The sequence below is a fragment of the Lissotriton vulgaris genome, chromosome 7 (genome assembly GCF_964263255.1).
Source record: "Lissotriton vulgaris chromosome 7, aLisVul1.2, whole genome shotgun sequence".
Lineage (NCBI taxonomy): Eukaryota > Metazoa > Chordata > Amphibia > Caudata > Salamandridae > Lissotriton > Lissotriton vulgaris.
The window spans coordinates 1,230,897,750-1,230,917,846 of NC_141695.1; the positions used below are offsets into that span (position 1 = coordinate 1,230,897,750).

The window sequence follows — 20,097 nt, forward strand, 5'->3', positions numbered from 1 at the left end:
TGCCGCCGGGAGCTAGCGTGGTCTACGTGTACAAGGCAGTGTGCCAAAGGCTTTCCACCCTGCTCCACACCTCTAACAGTCAGAAAACTGGTTGCCAGGGGAATCCCATGGCCGTCGCATGCCTAAGTGCACCACTTTCATGCCGGCAAGGGCAGGTGTGGAGTTCTAGAGCGGCCATGGTATCACGGACAGAGAAGAGCTCAAGCCACCCGCGGTCTCAGGCCAAGGCAGTTGGCTCCGCCCTCTCATCATATTTCATAATAAACAGATTAGACATATGGCATTGGACATAACTTTCTCCGAAGAACCAATGAGGAATGCAGCCTTAATCAATGGCTTGTCACCATAACTAAGTCATGCTTATTGTGTTCAGCAGAAACCTTCCTACAAGACAACATTCAGGCATAAAGCCATAAAATAGAAATGCATATAAAATTATAGTTAGCATTGGAAAATACTATGGGGGGGGTTTTAAAAAAAGTCGAGCAATGCAGGGAAGCCACCCGTTGCGCCACAGGGAGGGAGCAGCCGAGCACTATATCTTCAGAGATAAGGCTCTCTCCTCCCCTTTCCCTTGTGCTGGTGCTGATTTCAGCTGCTGTGCGTCATGCACACTCCTTAGCACCGCAGCACTAGGATGTGTGCATCAGTGTAGCATAGGTTTTGTATAGGAAGGGCACCCTTTCTGTACAAAACACTATGCAAGGCACGATGCAAAGCTTTTCCCACTTTGCATACATGCTGCAGAGTGCAGCACGCATGGAAAGTCGGAAAAGCACAGAGAAATGAAAGCATTTCTCTGCTAGCGCCTCCTTTGAAGGGGCGTTAACTTTTGGCGCAAAACCAATGTTAAAAAATATTTGTAAATTTGGTTTTGCGTCAAAAGGCATGGGTGTTTGCATAGGAACGCCCATGTAGCACCCATGTCACGCCCTCTCGGCGCAAAGTAATGCAAAGCAGTGCTTGGGGCTGCGTTGCGCTACTTACAGGGTACTTTCCAGCGCAAAACAAGTTTTGCGCTGGAAAGAAAATAGCAAAACACAAAGTTGCGCTAGTTAGCGTCACTTTTGTGACGCTAAACCAGTCCAAAAGTTTTGAAAATCTGCCCCTATATCTCCTAACAAGGCTTAGCAAGAATGATTACAGTTTACATCGTTTAGCTCTACAGTTTGTCATATGGGGTATCCAACACCAAAACCCTTGCATACTAATGCAATCTGGAGATCCCATGTAACACACTTCCACTCTAAAGGCTTTAGTATTGAGTAATACTAATTCACCTTTAATTGCATAATGATTTAAACATGCTTTTTGCAATAAATTTTTGGGGCCTTGTGTCTTTATCATACCCTTCATGCTAAACAGATCTGGCTTATATCATTGATCATTGCCTTGCCACAATAACCATCTCAGTCCAGCTGTATTGATTCTAACCTTTCCCACAATCCAAAACGTGCAACTCAAGTTCTCTTTTTCAGTGGAAGCATACAACATATGCCAAATCAAATGCTGTACAGAAGGTAAACCAACATGTGGCTGGAGCTCAGCTGCTTTTTAATAGTGCTTTTGAAAGCTCTTTTCTGTTGATCATATAAGGCCTAGTGACAGCTGCGCTGTGAGGCCAGATCTAAAAAAATGTGGTTTGTATGCTAATGTTAATCTATATTTAAAATCTTGGGAGGTTTAGATAAAGAATGTTAGTCAGTTGAGTAGCCAGTTAACTGTTTTGTTAGGAATCAAACATCAAACTCAAGCCGAATATCCTTAATTCTGTGGCACAACATAAGTCCAGTCTGAAGCCACTAAGGGGATCTCCATCCTCGCCTCTATCCCAGAATGACTGACTCCAATTAGAGTCCCCACACAAACATGTGTTTGCGACAACTTTTGAGCCTGACCCCACTATGGTTTGTTCCTTTAATGGGGGTTTACCTTTAGTAATTGAGCCAATGATTCTCACCACAGTACCCCCTCCATTCCTCAGAGGCTACTGTGTATGGGAGATGATCACCAGGCTGGAGACAAAAGTATATGGAGCTACATCATGCCTCCGGCTGTTAAAATCGACGTTCTTTCCCCCCCCTCGGATTCTCCACCAGCCCGCAGACCAGAGGCAGCTTAAAATAAGAATAAGGGGCAAATTATGTCTACCCCAATGACTTGAGCTCATCAATTCACATGACATCTGCGTCTTGCAGGAAACCTGGAGCCGGACCCCCACTCACATTCCAGCATTCGTGACACTCCATAAATCAGCAATGCCATCTAAACAAGGCTGTCCTTCAGCAGGGCTGCTAACCCTGATTAGTATCACACTAAACTGCGACACTGAGGAGCTTTCTATTGATAATCCAGACATCATTGGGGCCAGGTTAAGAGGCAAAAAAAGGCAAGAGTTTAGACATCTACGATGTTTGTGCACGGAGCACTAGAGGGGGTAGATCTTCAACTCTACAAAGTCTATACAAGATGCCAGACACAAGGAAAGCTGTCTATCCCCTAATTTTGGGTGGCAATGTCAATGTCAAATTTGAGCCCCTTGATAGGGACGATATCCAAGAGGCCAACAAGGAGGATAAATTGTGGTCTGTCCCATCCCTGGAGCTCCCACCAATAAAGAAGTGGTCCCAAGCAGCCCTACAGATGAATGCATTAACCTTAGAACATAGGCTGTGGGCCACAAATGGAAGAACTTGTTCTGACAAGGGAGGTGGGTTGACTTACATTACCCCAAATGGTGCCAGTCGAATAGATTATATACTTGTGGACTTTGCTCTATGGCCATTCGTGGTTGATATGTCCATAGTCCACAATTGTGAAAGCGATCACAATCTGATAAGTCTGACTGTCGAACATCCATGGGGCAAAAAGGGTAGGACATCCCTTGCCAGACTTGCCACAAAAGAGGTGATACCAACTAATGATAAACGTTGCCTCAAATTGCCCACAATTATGATGGACGAGTCCAAGCTTAACACCTTAAAAAAAACCTTGAGATGCACTTGGTAGTGATACAATCTCCATCAGGCGATATTACAATAATTATGTACATGGTGTTTTAAAGTTTTTATTCTCTGGTGATATTTTGAAACCATTTTTTGTAAGATTTTAATTAATCAAATAAATAAACGTGACTTTGACTTTGACTTTGACATCAGGCGAGTTGGCCCATCGGCAAACACTAGTGCCCTGCAATCGAAGTTCTTTGACCAATTGGCTCGAAACTTTATTGTTCATTTACAAACCCATGGGCCAAAACAGGAAAGACTAGCTAAAGCAAACTCCTTGTTTACAACGGAGTGCAGGTCCGTGATATGTGATCTACGGAGGCAATATAAATTGTCCCAAACAAATGCAATAACAGATTGGGATAAGAAGAGGATTAGAAGAACTAGGGAAGGCTTGCTCCCAACTGGATGCAATAGAATTCTGGGTACTTGTGGGAAAGGGCAACGTTGAAAGCTCACCCCCTCTTAATATTAATATACCACCTAATGTGTGGCAAGAGCATTTTGGTGCCTTGTACTCGATTTTTCATGGCCTTGATTTGGAACCAATTCCATTCGATCTACTCCAGTCTTCACAAGGCCATTTATTCACTAAGGAGGACATATTGACCCTCTATAGAGGAAATTATACCCGCCAAACTGCCTGGACCGGACGGCATTCCGGGGGATCTCTTTCACTGTGACGGGGACAATTGGACAACTTATATATTGTCACTTTCCAATGATATTGCTAGGGGAGGTATCCCAGAATCTTGAAAGGGGGCTGAAGTGATACCCATTTTTAAAAAGGCCGATAGGAGTAATCCCTCGAACTACCGGCCCATCAGCCTGATTGACTCTGTTCAAAAAGTCTTCTGTCGCTCATTTTTAGTGAAAGTCCAGGGCTGGATGGATAAGAAACATATCTTCTCATCCCTTCAAGAGGGGTTTCGTAAAAAAATTGGAGCAATAGATCAGGTTTTCCGCCTCCTCCTTCTCTATTGGAAGATGGTTCTACTAGGCAAGGAGAGCGTATACATAGCATTCATTGATTTGAAGTCAGCATTCGACCTTATGCCTAGGTATAATCTCTGGCGGGTGCTCAAGGAGATGGGCATGCCACCCGCAATCCTGGCGCTGCCAATAAGAATACACGGAGAGAACTCTGCTAGGGTAAGTTGGGGCAGCCATGGCCATGTCAACGATCCCATTAAAATCCAGCGGGGATTCGCCAGCGCTGCGTCTTGGCTCCAACTTTACTTTCACTATACATCAACCAAGTGGTCGAATTCTTATCTGTTACTCTAGCTGGCACTCCCTCTTTAGCGAATCAGAAAGTAGCCACTATCCTATTCGCAGACGATACCCTTCTTGTTTCCAAAGCACCCATGGGCCTGCAAAAACTACTGAATTTATTCAAGATTTTTTGTGACGAGAGTCGCCTTCGAAATAAATACCACAAAGACAAAACTGATGTTGATGAACACCCATAAATCCATTAAAGGGAGCTCGACCCTGGATAACATCCCCCTAGAGAAAGTGATTTGCTTTGATTACCTAGGAATTAAATTGTCGGAAGGGTTGGCCTGGTAACAACATCTTAACAAGGCCTACCTCAAGTTCTCACAGGTAAATGGGGCCCTAGGAAAGGAACATTGTCTCACCCACACAAGACCAATCGCATCAGCCCTGGAGCTATATAATTGCAAAACTGTGAATAGTTTACTATATGGGGCAGAGCTCTGGGGCATGGAAAAAGTAAGTGATCTCACAGCATCTGAGAACAAGTTTCTTAGGAATCTGGCGTCCCTTCCGCAAATCAATCCACTTTGCCCACTTAAGCAAGATATGGGCATTAAACCAATTAATGATCTAGCAAAGCTCTGCCCCCTCGTATTTTGGCAGAGGCTTGTCACCACCCGAGAACCGGCATTATATGAGGCTGCAATTAATGAGGTTTGTGCTTTAGATTCCACAAATAAAATAGGCTACATAAAGCACATTAGAAACCTTGTATTGAGTATTGGGCTACCAGGGCATAGCATTAATTGCCCACCAACGTATACTAAAAAACTAATTAAAATATTGTATTGGGATTGGGTTGAGCAGAATGTTTGTAGAAACAGTAAATAAGGAAGATTAATTGAAGAATTTAGAGACTTCAAGATCAGTGGCTCCTTAGAAAGCTATCTCGATCTCATCAAGTTGCCTTCTGAAAGGAAGCTCTACCTACAATTTAGGCACCGTAGTCTGCCGGCTAATGCATTTACAAACGCTTGGCTATGTAATGTTGACCAACCCAAAGGTTGCCCTTGCTGCCCTGCCTTGACCGAATCAATAGGCCATGCTTGCATTGCATACACAAAACCAATGGACAAATGGCTAATTCCTGTTTATAGACAACTTGGAACTCGTGATTTTAGAGTAGCTTTGCACATACTAAAATCTGACAGAAGACCATTGTTTGTGTGCACAATCACAAAGTTCCTGGGCCATTTTTGGTGGATTAGAAGGAAGGCCATGACACAAGACCTGATTTGTTCTTGAGATGTCCGGACCATGCTGGTTATGGAATGTTTTGATATCGTTATTTTTAAGCCCCATTGACTACATCCCATTTTAAAGTAAATAGCGCTCCCTCGCCTTTTATACAATAAATTAAAAAAGTTAGCTGCATCTTTTGGACATGTGAACTGAATAGCAGGCAGCAATATGTTACTTTTACAAATTGTGATATAAGGAGATTAAGTCGTACTGATTAACTGCTGTGTTTAATTGCGCAAAGTTTTACACTTTTATATATGTATTTAAACTTTTGGTGTGTAATGTGTATGTATTGTACTTTTATGTTCCCAGGACCGAATAAAGTTTGAGGATGATGAAGTTTTGTTAGGAGAGGCTTTTGATGTAACCCGGTCCTAGAATACACTCTGCAATCATATCACCTGGTCTGAGAGAATCTTCTAATGCTAAACATTATTTAAAGTTCCAGTGGCAAATCACAATTTATCACTACCTAAGGTTGTACACACCACAGCTCCAGGTCTTCATCTATTTAAGATACAAGTGAGACCAAAACGGTGGCTGAGAGAGTGCCTTAAAATTGCACTTCCAGTTCTCACTTTATGTTCATGCTGTTGTGCATAAATCAGTTTAACATAGCAATCAATGATATATCGAGTGAGCAGGAGTGGTTTTAGTCCACTAAAGTTTCCCCTATACAAAGCCCACCGAAGTGCAGTCCGGCTGCACTTTGGCTTGAGATATGACTCTCGGATCATCAACACAAACTTACATAGTGAGCCTTCCAAATAAGAACATAGAATAAATCATTACAATATACACCTTACAACAAATGTGCAGACAGTTTTCATGCAAATCAATTATATCATTGCAGAAAAAAAATGTTTACCCTGGTTTAATGCACTTTATTTTGTCTATCTTAAAATGATGTGCTAAAATACAGATCAACATGACTGACTCTCTTTCTTATTGGAGTCGTTGTTGGACAACATGCATGCATTACTCCACCAGTGGTCCTCGTTGAAGCGAACATAAACCAGAATGTATACTGATTCTATTAAGAGGTCATATAACATTTTATGTGCATTCATTATTTGATATTGCCTTGTAGGAAGCAGCACTAAATGGCTTAGGTGGAGATCTAAAGGAACTGGGGCTCAAGCTCTTTAATGCATTGGTAAGTTCAATGTATGTATGTTAACGTTTTAAGGCCTTGGTTAATTCCTGCTTCATGAAATACTGGATCTGCAAATATGTTTAGAAAAAGTGGGCATCATTCAATCACATAGTTTATTTTGGCCATGGAAATGGGACATATTTGTTTTATGTTAAGTGGGCACAAATGGCAATTAAACATTTAATAATAAAAGGATAAATGTATTATTAATGTTTATAGTGTTATTATAGTTTTCATTATGTTGGCCCTGCTCTTCCACATCACAGTCCTAGCATTATGTATGAGTGGCATGCCCCATTGCCAGCCCTTTACTGTTATTACAGTTAACCTCCTTACCTGGGCCTGAGGACATAACTTCCTAACTTTTTATCCCGAGATCCTCTTTGTTCTAAGTAAGCAGTACCACAATGACAGAGGTCACAGATCAATCAAGAAGAGAAGGATACCAGGATTCTGGTTATACGTTTGGACTTGGGCTGCATGATGAATAACCTGGTACTTCCATATGACACAACTACCTTTGAATTAAGACCAATTCCATAAGAAAACAATTTACAGTTTGGAATCGCATTAGACATTGATGTTACTGCAATGATTTCAATACATCACTTCGTAATTTCAGGACTTTTTAGCAGGAGCAAATTCCTGCAGATTTGAACTGGATAACTTGCCCCTGAAACACATGGTATTTGTGGGTGTGGTAATACCACATGCAGTATTACAGTGTCCTATAATGCCAAAATGGCAGTATAATGTATTTTGCCGTATCAATATTATGAGGCCACGTTTACTGCAAGCCTTAGTGTGAAGAAGTTAACCACATGTTCATGAGACCACCACACTTTTGCATCTTTCCTTTGGTGCAGGCCTAATATGCATCACGCCTCTGGAGGTTCACCATACAACAGAAAAAAAAGAAGCTGTTGAAGAGAGTGGACATAGACAGTTTTTGATCCGCAATAAACCAATATGCATTGATCAATTGATTATTAGGAAATAGGGTGACCAACTGGCATGGGTGCAAATTAAGGACAATGAGTGTAAAAATTCAGGACAAAGGGTCAAAATTCAGGACAAAAGGTATGTTTTACAGACACATCAGAGGAGGTTGCGCAATAGTATATAAGTAAGTAAATAGAAAACCACTTACGTAAAAGTAAAAATAAGTTTATATTAGGTTGAGACAATTGTTGAATCCATGGTTTTTTGGTATGGGTGCAGCTTTAAGCTAATGTGCAGGTCTTTTTGTGGTAACAAAACTTCTTCTCCCAACCCACCTTTCCCACAGAAAACGCCCGATGCCCGGTCCGGCCAGTGTGGCCTTGCTACCCCCCTCCAATGGTGACCCTCTCTTATGTGTATTTAATTTCTTTTATAGTGCTACTCAAACCAAATATGTAGGGCAGAGTGTTGGAGTACGTTACAAGACACACATATTATAAAGAGACAATGACTCATATAAATGTGAAAGTCAATGTATAGGAAATGTTGCTTAAGATAATGGGGCTTACAATGTGTAATCATACTTTCATCCATCATTCAGTCTTTCACCATTCATTCTGTCCTTCCATTGGTATGCCTACCCATGTCCAAATTCAACCATTTAAAACCTATCCTTCACGTATCCTTCCATCCATCATTTCACTCATCCTCCCTCCATCCACCCTTTTACTCATCCATCCATTAGCCAACCATCCATCCATCCACCCTTTTATCCTATTCATCCGTACACTCATTCATCCACTCTTCCACCCATCCTTCTATTCACTCATCCATCCAGCCATTTACCTATCCAGCCATCCTTTCACTTACTCATTCATCTACCCAGTCACGGATTGGTGTCAGTACAACGCGTTGTGTTACAACGCATTCCGTTACAACGCAGATTTTACAACGCGGGATCCATTACAACGGATGTCATTACAATGCATGGCATTACATCGCAAATGCTATTACAACGCATGGCATTACATCGTAAGTATAGGTAAGTATACCTTTTTAAAAAAATGTTATTTAGTTTATTGTAATTAATTTATTTAAAATAATTTAATTAAAAGACATTTTAAAATTGTCATTAAATTAATTTAATTAAATAATATCTATTTAATAAATGTAATTTTATTTAAAATAGTAATTAATTTAATTTAATTAAAAAAAGTAATTAGTTTAAAGTACATATTTTTTTAAATGAAATTAAATTAATAATAATTATTTATTTAATTTAATTAATTTAATTCAAAAATGTAATTAATGTAAAATAATTAATTTAATTTATTAAATATATTTTAATTAATTTTAAAATGGTAAATATAATTTAATTATCCCTAAACACAAACCCTACCCTAAAACCTAAAAACACCCCTGTACCCCAAAACCCAAACCCTGCCCTAAAACCTAAAAACACCCCTGTACCCCAAAACCCAAACCCTGCCCTAAAACCTAAAAACACCCCTGTACCCCAAAACCCAAACCCTGCCCTAAAAACACCCCTGTACCCCAAAACCCAAACCCTGCCCTAAAACCTAAAAACACCCCTGTACCCCAAAACCCAAACCCTGCCCTAAAACCTAAAAACACCCCTGTACCCCAAAACCCAAACCCTACCCTGAAACCTAAAAACACCCCTGTACCCCAAAACCCAAACCCTGCCCTAAAACCTAAAAAGACCCCTGTACCCCAAAACCCAAACCCTACCCTAAAACCTAAAAACACCCCTGTACCCCAAAACCCAAACCCTACCCTAAAACCTAAAAACACCCCTGTACCCCAAAACCCAAACCCTGCCCTAAAACCTAAAAACACCCCTGTACCCCAAAACCCAAACCCTACCCTAAAACCTAAAAACACCCCTGTACCCCAAAACCCAAACCCTGCCCTAAAACCTAAAAACACCCCTGTACCCCAAAACCCAAACCCTGCCCTAAAACCTAAAAACACCCCTGTACCCCAAAACCCTGCCCTAAAACCTAAAAATACCCAAACACCATACCTCAGTACCCCAAAACATATACTCCTATACTCATACTTATTTAAAAAATCACTTAAATTAATATATTTAATTTATAATATTTAAAAACATAAATACAATTTTTTTTTATAATTAATAATAATTAAATCAATTAAATAATATTAAATAAAATAAAAAAAATTAAATACTTACCAATACTTACGATGTAATAGTATGCGTTGTAATAGCATCTGCGATGTAATGCCATGCATTGTAATGACATCCGATGTAATAGATCCCGCGTTGTAAAATCTGCGTTGTAACGGAATGCGACGTAAAAGATGCGTTGTAAGTGTAACACACCCCCAGTCACTCATCCTTCCACCCATTCACCCGTTCAGTCATCCATTCACCCATCCTCCCTTTCTCTCTCCATCCCTCTTTCACTTAACCTTCCATCCTTCTATCCACTTACCCATCCATCTACCCATCCACTCATGAATCCATTCATTGAATCTATCACTCATCCATCCTTTCACATACCCACCCATCCTTTCTCTCATCCATCCATCCTTTCACTCCTTCACTCATCTATCCATCCTTTTGTCCATCTGCCCACCCTTTCACTCAGTCATCCAGCCTTACATCCACCTTTTCACTCATCTGTCCATCTATTCACCCTTTCACTTATCAATTCATCAATCCATCCATGATTTCACTCATCCTTCCACCCATTCACCCGTTCAGTCATCCAGTCACCCATCCTCCCTGTCTCTCTCCATCCCTCTTTCACTTAATCATCCATCCTTCTATCCATCCATCTACCCATCCACTCATTAATCCATTTATTGAACCTATCACTCATCCATCCTTTCACATATCCAACCATCCTTTCTCTCATCCATCCACCCTTTCACTCCTTCACTCATCTATCCATCCTTTTGTTACAGCAGTTGAGCCGGACCAGGTCTGGTTGTCACTTATTATTATGAAGGCCTTAAGCTAATTATGAGGTGACATTTGTGTAAGAAGGTGTCTTTGAGGGTCACATGGTATGGGAGGGCAGTATACCAATGGCAGCCGGTATGACTCGCCAGTGGGTGGGGCGGGAGCGTGTGTAATGGGGTGAGCATGGGGTGCATTGAAAAAAATAAAAAATAACAACACTTACCTTGCCTCCGTGTCCTGTGTCTTCTCTCCTGCTCACCTGTGTCCGACTCCAGGTCAGAACAGGAAGCATGTAGCCAGGCTCCCACCCTTTAGCCAATACCAACGCTGCAATGCAGCATTGCGATTGGCCTGAGCACCGTGACACGGCGCTCAGCCAGGGACTGTAGGGGTTGGCATGTTCTCCATGCAAGCTGTAATGCAGCCTGCATGGAGAAAGGAGAAAGTGAGCATGGCTGTTTTGGGCAGCTCGGGAGGGCTGACCAAACAGTCATTGCTCAAAGGAGTGTTCTACCTATCCTCCCCTGCAGCTCTGCCCCGCCCCCTCACTCACTGTCACAGCAGGAGGTTTAAATAAAATTATAATAACATTCTGTTATTAGCATTTTATTTTTTCCTTTCTTTTGCAGTTTCCTGGTAATGGGGGCGACACTCCTCTGCCTTAGCGGAGGAGCCACCACTGGAGGATACACTGTTTGTGCGGGTTCGTTCTTGGGCTTCTCAGCACAGTTTGATCAGTTCATGTAGAGGGAGGATGAGGCACGTGGTTCTGCTTAAGTCCACCCATGGGAAACCTATCCAGTTTTGGTAGGCAGTGAGGCTCATTCGCAGGCAGTACGGCTTCTCACATCCTGTTTGGTACAGTCGAATTACACAGTGCCCTTCCATTTCTGGTGCTTTGCAGTACTTTTGAGATCTTAGAGTTTCTTATAGCTCAAAATGGGTGTCATTTCTGATATTTATATGTTGCTGTCGTCATGCAAGACAGTGTCCCTCATAGTTGTTGAAATGTCACTCGTAAAAAATGGCAGCTTGAATTTATTGAACCCTTCTATCACCCTTTACTGTGGCTTCCAAGGCACAAATCAACAGAGTACTTGTGGGACTGCGGCTATTGGGTTCAAGGCAGCATTAAGCTGCCCTGGCTCCTCCGGTGTCATCCAACCACCTGGGTTCAATGACTCTCGTTTTGGTTTCTAGTCCGGCCTTGCGCACCAAGTAAAACAATAGGTAAATAAATGCAGCCATGGCCAATGGTAGGTGTAACTGCAGGGCGGTGACGTAGGGAGGGGGTTGTAATGTATAGATTATGGACTTTAAAAGGTAAGTAAACATATAAATAAATAAAACGAATTTCGTTGCGCGCACTGCATCGCTTTTGGTGATGCAGTGCACACAACAAAATTCGTTTTATTTATTTATATGTTTACTTGCCTGTTAAAGTACGTTAAAGTCCGTAATCCATACATAACAACCCCCACCCTGCCCCTCCCCCTCCCTACGTCACCGCCCTGCAGTTATACCCACCACCGGCTGTGGTTAAATAAATCATTTCCAGACTTTCTGTAGATGAGCGCCCTAATCTGACGGACGATCACACAGCGTGACGGGCCGAGGGACAAGTAAGATGCTACTCACAGACACCTTAGAAATGCTGCTTGTGTTTCATCTTCGACATATTGCAAGACGTAGATTAGGTTTTCTTGTCTCGACCAAGACCTGCGTGTCCCGCTCCCTGTCATTTCCTCTTCGATCGCTCCGGAGACAAACGTGCTTTGCTCGATTCATATAGGATGGTGTTTTACTTGGGAAAACATAGCTTCATGGTTATTAATACACAAAAATCTAAGTCAAGCATCAAGCATGCCTGAATTCGCTTCTCTTGAGCTTTATTATTATTTAATACCACCTCAGACTTTGTAAAACTCAAATGAACTTCTTCCCACGTTGTTTTAAGATAAGTTAGTGTTGCGTCCAGTTCGATACAACAGAACAGTGCCTTCTAACTCTCGCATGACCGCGGAGCTCAGCTTTCCATCACCAGGGTCGCTCCAGCAGCACCAGTGCCCACACACAGGGCAGGTGTGCTGTCTCGGGCTATTCATCATTGCCTACCCTTGCCGCCTGTACTATCGTAAGACACGGTCTAGTGTCTCAGCATGATGTCAGCACACTTAACACCTACCCACCACCAGGAGTCATTGGTCAGATGACCCTGGCCAATAAAAGGGACTGAGTGCACGTGCTCAGGGCCCATTACCCATCCCCAGCCACTGTGTCCGTGTCTGATTGTATGTCTGCAGAATGAGGGCCTAGCGCCCCCACCCCAATCACTACAATGGCGACGAGGCGGAGCTGTGCCCTGCATGCCACAGCTACATGAGAAAAATCGTGGGGGAAGAGGAGAGAGCTCAGGGCGATGTCGCCCCCCCCCCTCTCCCCCGCAGGATAGGCGCCAGCCCTGCCGTGAGGCCCGCGGGGCCTGTGACTTGCACCAGGCCTGGATGCCCGTTAAGAGGAGACCGGGAGCCTACCCCACACCTCTCACGCCAAGCAGAAGAAGCGAACCGGCCAGAGCCCACCTGCACCGGACGTAATTGTGCCCTGAAAGAAGCGACCGACCGGAGCCCACCCGAGTCGGCCGCAGCAGCGTGGCCCCCATTGGAGTGGAGTGCTGGCCGGGCGGAGCCCACCCGCCACAGCCGCAGCTGAAGACGAGGCCCGTTGGGCCGGAGGTGAGCCCAAGCGCTGCGAGGAGATAGGGGGCGCACGTGCCTGAAGCCACCCCAACCCCAGGACTGTAAGAGAAGCAGAGCCCACCTGCATAGTCAGGACGCTTGGCCGCGCGTGATGCAGCCGAAAATGAACATAAAGTGAAGCAGGGCCAGCTGAGCCCACCCGCGGCCTGCCTGAGGCGTCCCCTGTCCCCGCCGCATGTGTGAGTGGAGGTGGAGGGGTCAATGGTCCCCGGAGGAAGCGCCAGCAGCGTGTGAATAGCTGCCGGGCACCGAGGGACTAAGCGGAGCCCACCCTCGACTAACACAAGTGCCCCAAACGTCTAAGCACACACCAACACCCCCCTGTGCTGCCCGTGAATAGGGGCGGGAAAGATCCAACAACAAGAGACTCACCGGGGGAAGCGGAATCCTCCCCCGGTGCCTGACTGCTTGCGGCTGCAGACGACTGAGGTGAGAAACGCCATAGGGAGAATGGTGGTGGAAAGAGTGACAGCTCCACAGTGAGAGCTCACCCCGGCATAGCTGCAAACAGCCCCCGGCAGCGCCGACCCTCCCCCGCCCGCGCAGCGTGTGAAGAGCTGCCGGGCGTCCCGAGAACCAAGCAGAACTCTCCACATGTGTGCCCCCATGGTGAATAGGCGACTCACCCCAAAAGAGAGGGAGTCCTGCCGCAGAGCGCCATCCAGGGAAATGCCGGCTCACTGAGCGACAGAGGCGAGGTCATGAGGAGCCCAGGAGCGAGCCTGAGGCAGTGCAGTGCCGGAGTTGTCTAAGAGACACTGCCACCCAGTAGCCAGAGGGTGAAATTGCACCCAGCAAAAGAACTATACTGTGCAATGGCAGCAACATGGGAGAAACACACAGGGACACAATGTACGTGCACCCAGAGGATAGCCTCACACAAAGGCTGAAGGACAGCACATTGCGTAGAGCAAGGGATGCGCACAGCAACCCAGAAGCAGTGAGACTGCCACCATCCCATAGGAAGTAAAACTTTAGGAAGACGCGCCAGAAGCGCAGGAATGCCACGCAGTAACAAGGAAGCCAGACCAAGGACGCAGCACTGTGAAGAGGAAAACGCAAGGAGTGAAGGAACTCTACGCTCAAGGAGGATGACGGAGCAGTAACACAGACCACTGGACGCACTAAGCCACACGGAGACCTACAAACGAAGGCGGAACGGTACCTGATGGCCACAGGTTGTCGTTGCACCGCAGGAGGAGAAAGGAGCACCACCACAGGAAGACACAAAGGTCCCAAGACTCCCCACCAGGCAAGTTCGACACCGGGAGGAAACGCGACAACCGCCGACACTGCTCTAGAGTCCCAGAAAAAATGCATTCACAAAAGGGGGTGGTTTACAAAAGGGGGTGGTGATGAACAGAGTGTCTGAATTGAGCAGACCACTCTTACCCAGTCCAAAGATCAGGGCTTGATCCATCACGTTATTTATCTCACTGCCCCATCCCAGCTCAGAACCTGGCTATATGCAAATCAGTCTGTCCCTGGCCCAGTGCATCATGGGAACAGGGCAGACTAAACTACCAAGCCAATTCTTTACCAGAAAGGAGACAAGCTACCGGGGACCGGTTTCTGGCATTTCAGCCGTCTTCGGCCCGGCTTGCTTGAATCCTGATGGAGCAGTGAGAAAGGGACTCATGTCTGAGTATACCCTGCCACACCTATAGTGGCCAAAATCGATTTACAAAAGGGGGTGGTGATGAACAGAGTGTCTGAATTGAGCAGACCACTCTTACCCAGTCCAAAGATCAGGGCTTGATCCATCACCGTTATTTATCTCACTGCCCCATCCCAGCTCAGAACCTGGCTATATGCAAATCAGTCTGTCCCTGGCCCAGTGCATCATCGGAACAGGGCAGACTAAACTACCAAGCCAATTCTTTACCAGAAAGGAGACAAGCTACCGGGGACCGGTTTCTGGCATTTCAGCCGTCTTCGGCCCGGCTTGCTTGAATCCTGATGGAGCAGTGAGAAAGGGACTCATGTCTGAGTATACCCTGCCACACCTATAGTGGCCAAAATCGATTTACAAAAGGGGGTGGTGATGAACAGAGTGTCTGAATTGAGCAGACCACTCTTACCCAGTCCAAAGATCAGGGCTTGATCCATCACCGTTATTTATCTCACTGCCCCATCCCAGCTCAGAACCTGGCTATATGCAAATCAGTCTGTCCCTGGCCCAGTGCATCATGGGAACAGGGCAGACTAAACTACCAAGCCAATCCTTTACCAGAAAGGAGACAAGCTACCGGGGACCGGTTTCTGGCATTTCAGCCGTCTTCGGCCCGGCTTGCTTGAATCCTGATGGAGCAGTGAGAAAGGGACTCATGTCTGAGTATACCCTGCCACACCTATAGTGGCCAAAATCGATTTACAAAAGGGGGTGGTGATGAACAGAGTGTCTGAATTGAGCAGACCACTCTTACCCAGTCCAAAGATCAGGGCTTGATCCATCACCGTTATTTATCTCACTGTCCCATCCCAGCTCAGAACCTGGCTATATGCAAATCAGTCTGTCCCTGGCCCAGTGCATCATGGGAACAGGGCAGACTAAACTACCAAGCCAATTCTTTACCAGAAAGGAGACAAGCTACCGGGGACCGGTTTCTGGCATTTCAGCCGTCTTCGGCCCGGCTTGCTTGAATCCTGATGGAGCAGTGAGAAAGGGACTCATGTCTGAGTATACCCTGCCACACCTATAGTGGCCAAAATCGATTTACAAAAGTGGGTGGTGATGAACAGAGTGTCTGAATTCCTTCCCAGTGTAAGAATTGGCTTTTGTAGTTTGGTTTGCCCTGTTCCCATCATGCACTGGGACAGGAACAGACTAATTTGCATACAGCCAGGTTCTGAAACTGGGATGGTGCAGTGAGCTAAAAAACGGTGTTGGATCTAGCCCGGATCTCTTGACTGGGTGAGAGCTTTCTGCTTAATTCAGAGACTCTGTCCCTCACCACCCCTTGTTGTAAATATTTTTGTCCACCCTAAGCGTGGAAGGGTATTCTCAGATGTGAGACCCTTGCTCATTGCACCATCAGGATTCAAGCAAACCGGGCCGAAGACGGCTGTAATGCCAGAAACCGGTCCCCGGGAGCTTGTTTCCTTCCCAGTGTAAGAATTGGCTTTTGTAGTTTGGTTTGCCCTGTTCCCATCATGCACTGGGACAGGAACAGACTAATTTGCATACAGCCAGGTTCTGAAACTGGGATGGTGCAGTGAGCTAAAAAACGGTGTTGGATCTAGCCCGGATCTCTTGACTGGGTGAGAGCTTTCTGCTTAATTCAGAGACTCTGTCCCCCACCACCCCTTGTTCCAGAAAAAATGCAGGCACACCCCGTGAGGTAACGGGAGCAACCTGAACACGAAGAAGCTCGGAGTGGTGACGTAACCCTCCGCACCTAACGAATCACAGGAACAGCGTGGACAAAAGCGCGCCTACGCTAAAAGCACTGGAATGGAGCGAAGAGCGACCACACCGAAGACAGCAAAGCGTGAGGACTCACGCAAAAGACCACCGCGATGGTCGCCCCTTGAAGCCGACCCCTCAGACGGTCGCATGAAGAACCCATATGGTCACACACGTGACACACCCAAGAAGCCAGCCAGACAGATGGCCGCACCAAAAGCCGATCCACCGGGGGTCGCAAAAGGAGGTGACCGAAGCAAGGGTCAACAAACCCTAACACAGCAAGTATCCCCCAAGAGTGGACTGGCAAGAGGTCCAAGAAGTTCGAACACCAAGACACAGTCCACGATCAGCGACTAGCGAACTTCAAAAACCACAATGCAACATTCCAAGTCTAAGAGAAGATCGCAATGACCGGTCCAGTCACAGACTAGAAGAAGACAGTGTCCATGAACCAGGACAAGACCATTGGGAAGCAGGCGGAGTGCACGCTGCCTGGAGAAGTCTGGTTAGGGAGATGAAGACAGCAAGAGGACCAGACCGCGTTGAGGAAAGGGAGGATAGAGAAGGAGTGGCCCGACGCCACAAAAGGAAAAGGAGAAGATGTCTGAGTGGCACGTTTACCACCACAGAAGAGAAGAAAGGTGAAGAGGTCTGAGTGGCACGTCTGCCACCACCGAAGAAGAAAGGAGAAGAGATCTGAGTGGCACGTCTGCCACCACCAAAGAGAAGGAAAGGAGAAGAGGTCCGAGCAGCACGACGACAGGAAGACAAGAGAATGGAGTAGAGCAAAGAGGAGTGTGGACCAAGACACTACGACAGACAAGAAGGGGAAACACCGAGGAGAACGTGAGAGGTGCACAACAGTCCACACGCACGACCGGGATACACGTAACATCACTGGAAGAAAGCATCCACATGCGAACCCGACAGTCATACAGGAATGACGGGAGCGAGCAGGCCGGTCTGTTGGCAACACCCACCTCTGGGATGGAACGGACACAAGGGCCGCGGAAATCCAGGGGCACAGGCCTCAGGGACACTGGTGACAGCGGATCCCCAACGAAAGACGGACTGTTTACGCTCGTGCTGAAGATACTGGAAGACCCAAGGTCGCACACGACGGAACCAGTGCCAACAACACCCTTTCAGGTGGAACTTCGGACACGGAGAGAGGACCCGTAGCGACGTCCTTCAACACGTTGGAGCGGCAAGGTGGCATGTCCTCCGGTCCAGTGGGAGCCTGGCAGAAAAGGGCCTCCGGGTCGTCCAGTGAGAGGGGACACCCATGAGAGAGGGGTATCCGTGAGAGGGATAACCTGCAGCTGAAGATCCCATCAGGAATAGACACCAGCTTGAACCAAGCACTTTGACCTGGACGGTCCAGGGTCCAGCGGAAAGCAACACACATGGGACAGGCTATGGACACTTCTACACGTTCGCAGGAAGTGTATCAGAGCGAGCGAGACTGTACAGTCCACCCACAAGCTGCAAGTCTGTCAAGGCAAGAAGAGACACCATTGCCAGTATTTGACGTGACCAGCAGTGGAGAAGACTACGTGGGAGTCGCTGTGATTGAGTTATGGGTTTTGTGTGAACTATATTCTTTCCCACAGGTTGGACTTTAGTTAGTTTAATTTTCTTAACTAAGGTTGGGAGGGATGTACTATCGCAAGACACGGTCTAGTGTCTCAGCATGATATCAGCACACTTAACACCTACCCACTACCAGGCGTCATTGGTCAGATGACCCTGGCCAATAAAAGGGACTGAGTGCACGTGCTCAGGGCCCATTACCCATCCCCAGCCACTGTGTCCGGGTCTGATTGTATGTCTGCAGAATGAGGGCCTAGCGCCCCCACCTCAATCACTACACCGCCGACCCCGGCAGTCTGTGCGATAGGGGCAAGGTGTATGTGCAGAGAGCTTCAGAGGGACACTCAGTCACGAAATCTCCGGGTCCCTTAAAACTATCTGTGGTCCCCACTCTCACCACCGCTGCTTACTTAGAATACCTCTGTGGTCCAGTCTTCCTCCTAGTCACTTCTGCAAGTCCAATGGACCCTAGCAGACATGGCCCGAGCCGCCGTACTGTCCCACAGTGTGAGCAGAGACATGACCCGCTGTAATTGTATGATGGCGCCCTCCTGCAGACTGTGGCGAGGGGCCTCTGACAATCGTGTGTCTTACAGAATTATTAGGCTTTAGCCTGAATAGGGACAGCATCCCTTTGGACACATACTTGCAGTGTCACTGACCGCGAAACCCTTTTTTGGTGTGGGATGGAGTTGATGTGCAGTGTTTACGGGGGTGGGGTTGCTTGCTGGGAGAGCCCCTCTGAAACAGCACTGGAGTCCCCCGCCACCTCCTCCCCAGCGCAGAAAGATAGTGGCCGGGCGCGAGGAGGAGGAGCGCGAGCTTCATTGACTGTCGCTGGATGCATGGAGCGCAGATGGAGCTGGACACACTCGGGGCTGGACACACTCAGAGCTGGACACCTGCACTCAGAGAGGACACGATCACCCTGCCAGCCTGCGCTGCAAGCATCTGAAGAGCGCCTGAAACGTTCTGCGATCTGACACTAAGACCATCCCTCCTTCCCTCAATGCCTGCCTTAAAGCACATCCCACTTTGCACCAGGAGGTGAAGCAGGGCCCTACTACAGCTGGCGTGTTCTTTACTAGGCCAAAGATAGCAATGACATTACGCAATGCCACACTGCACACTCAAATCACGGATAGGACAGGAAATAACCCCCTCCCTCTCTTCCTCCTGAGCCATGACAGTGTAATCACAGAGCGAAAGGTGTTGGAGTGCTTTGTTCATGTTTTTAGCTCAGATCATATGTAACTCTCACTTCACACTTTGTGTCTGTGTACTTTACAACACTTACACATCTTCTTTACTGCACTATTTATCACTACTTTGAAGAGCTCGCAGGCCGGTCTCTTCCTTTGAAATTTATAGTCTAACAAGTGATCAAGAGGATGCCCTTTATTGCAATGCTAAAGGTCTCGCATTTGTGAGAGTTCAAGCTATTAGTATTGTAAATGACAACGCCTTCTATTTATGTTTTAAAACCCAAAACATAAATAAAAGACATTGTCATTTACAATGCTAATAGCTCAAACTTATGTGAATGCAATACCTATTGCATTGCAAATGCTTGTTCTTGGTAGGTAACAGTTTGCAACCCCTTCAATGTAGTTGCTGCAATAATTTAATAAAGTATATTTCTTATGAAACGCAGTGATCGCATAGAAGTAGTCAGTTCTAATTCATTAGGCATCTATCAGTAGTAATTATGATCCTTGGGGTTTGCATAAATGCATTTGCTTTTAAAAGCACAT

The 20,097-nt window shown here is 46.1% G+C and overlaps 1 protein-coding gene across 1 annotated transcript in view; it reads left to right on the forward strand.

The window, feature by feature from the left end:
* The window catches only part of LOC147703290 (uncharacterized), a 177,933-nt gene that overhangs the window by 73,178 nt on the left and 84,658 nt on the right, over positions 1-20,097 (forward strand). Inside the window, exon 6 of the mRNA XM_086929486.1 lies at positions 6,622-6,687. Coding sequence (XP_086785612.1) covers positions 6,622-6,687 — 66 coding nt within the window. The remainder of the gene's footprint in view (positions 1-6,621; positions 6,688-20,097) is intronic.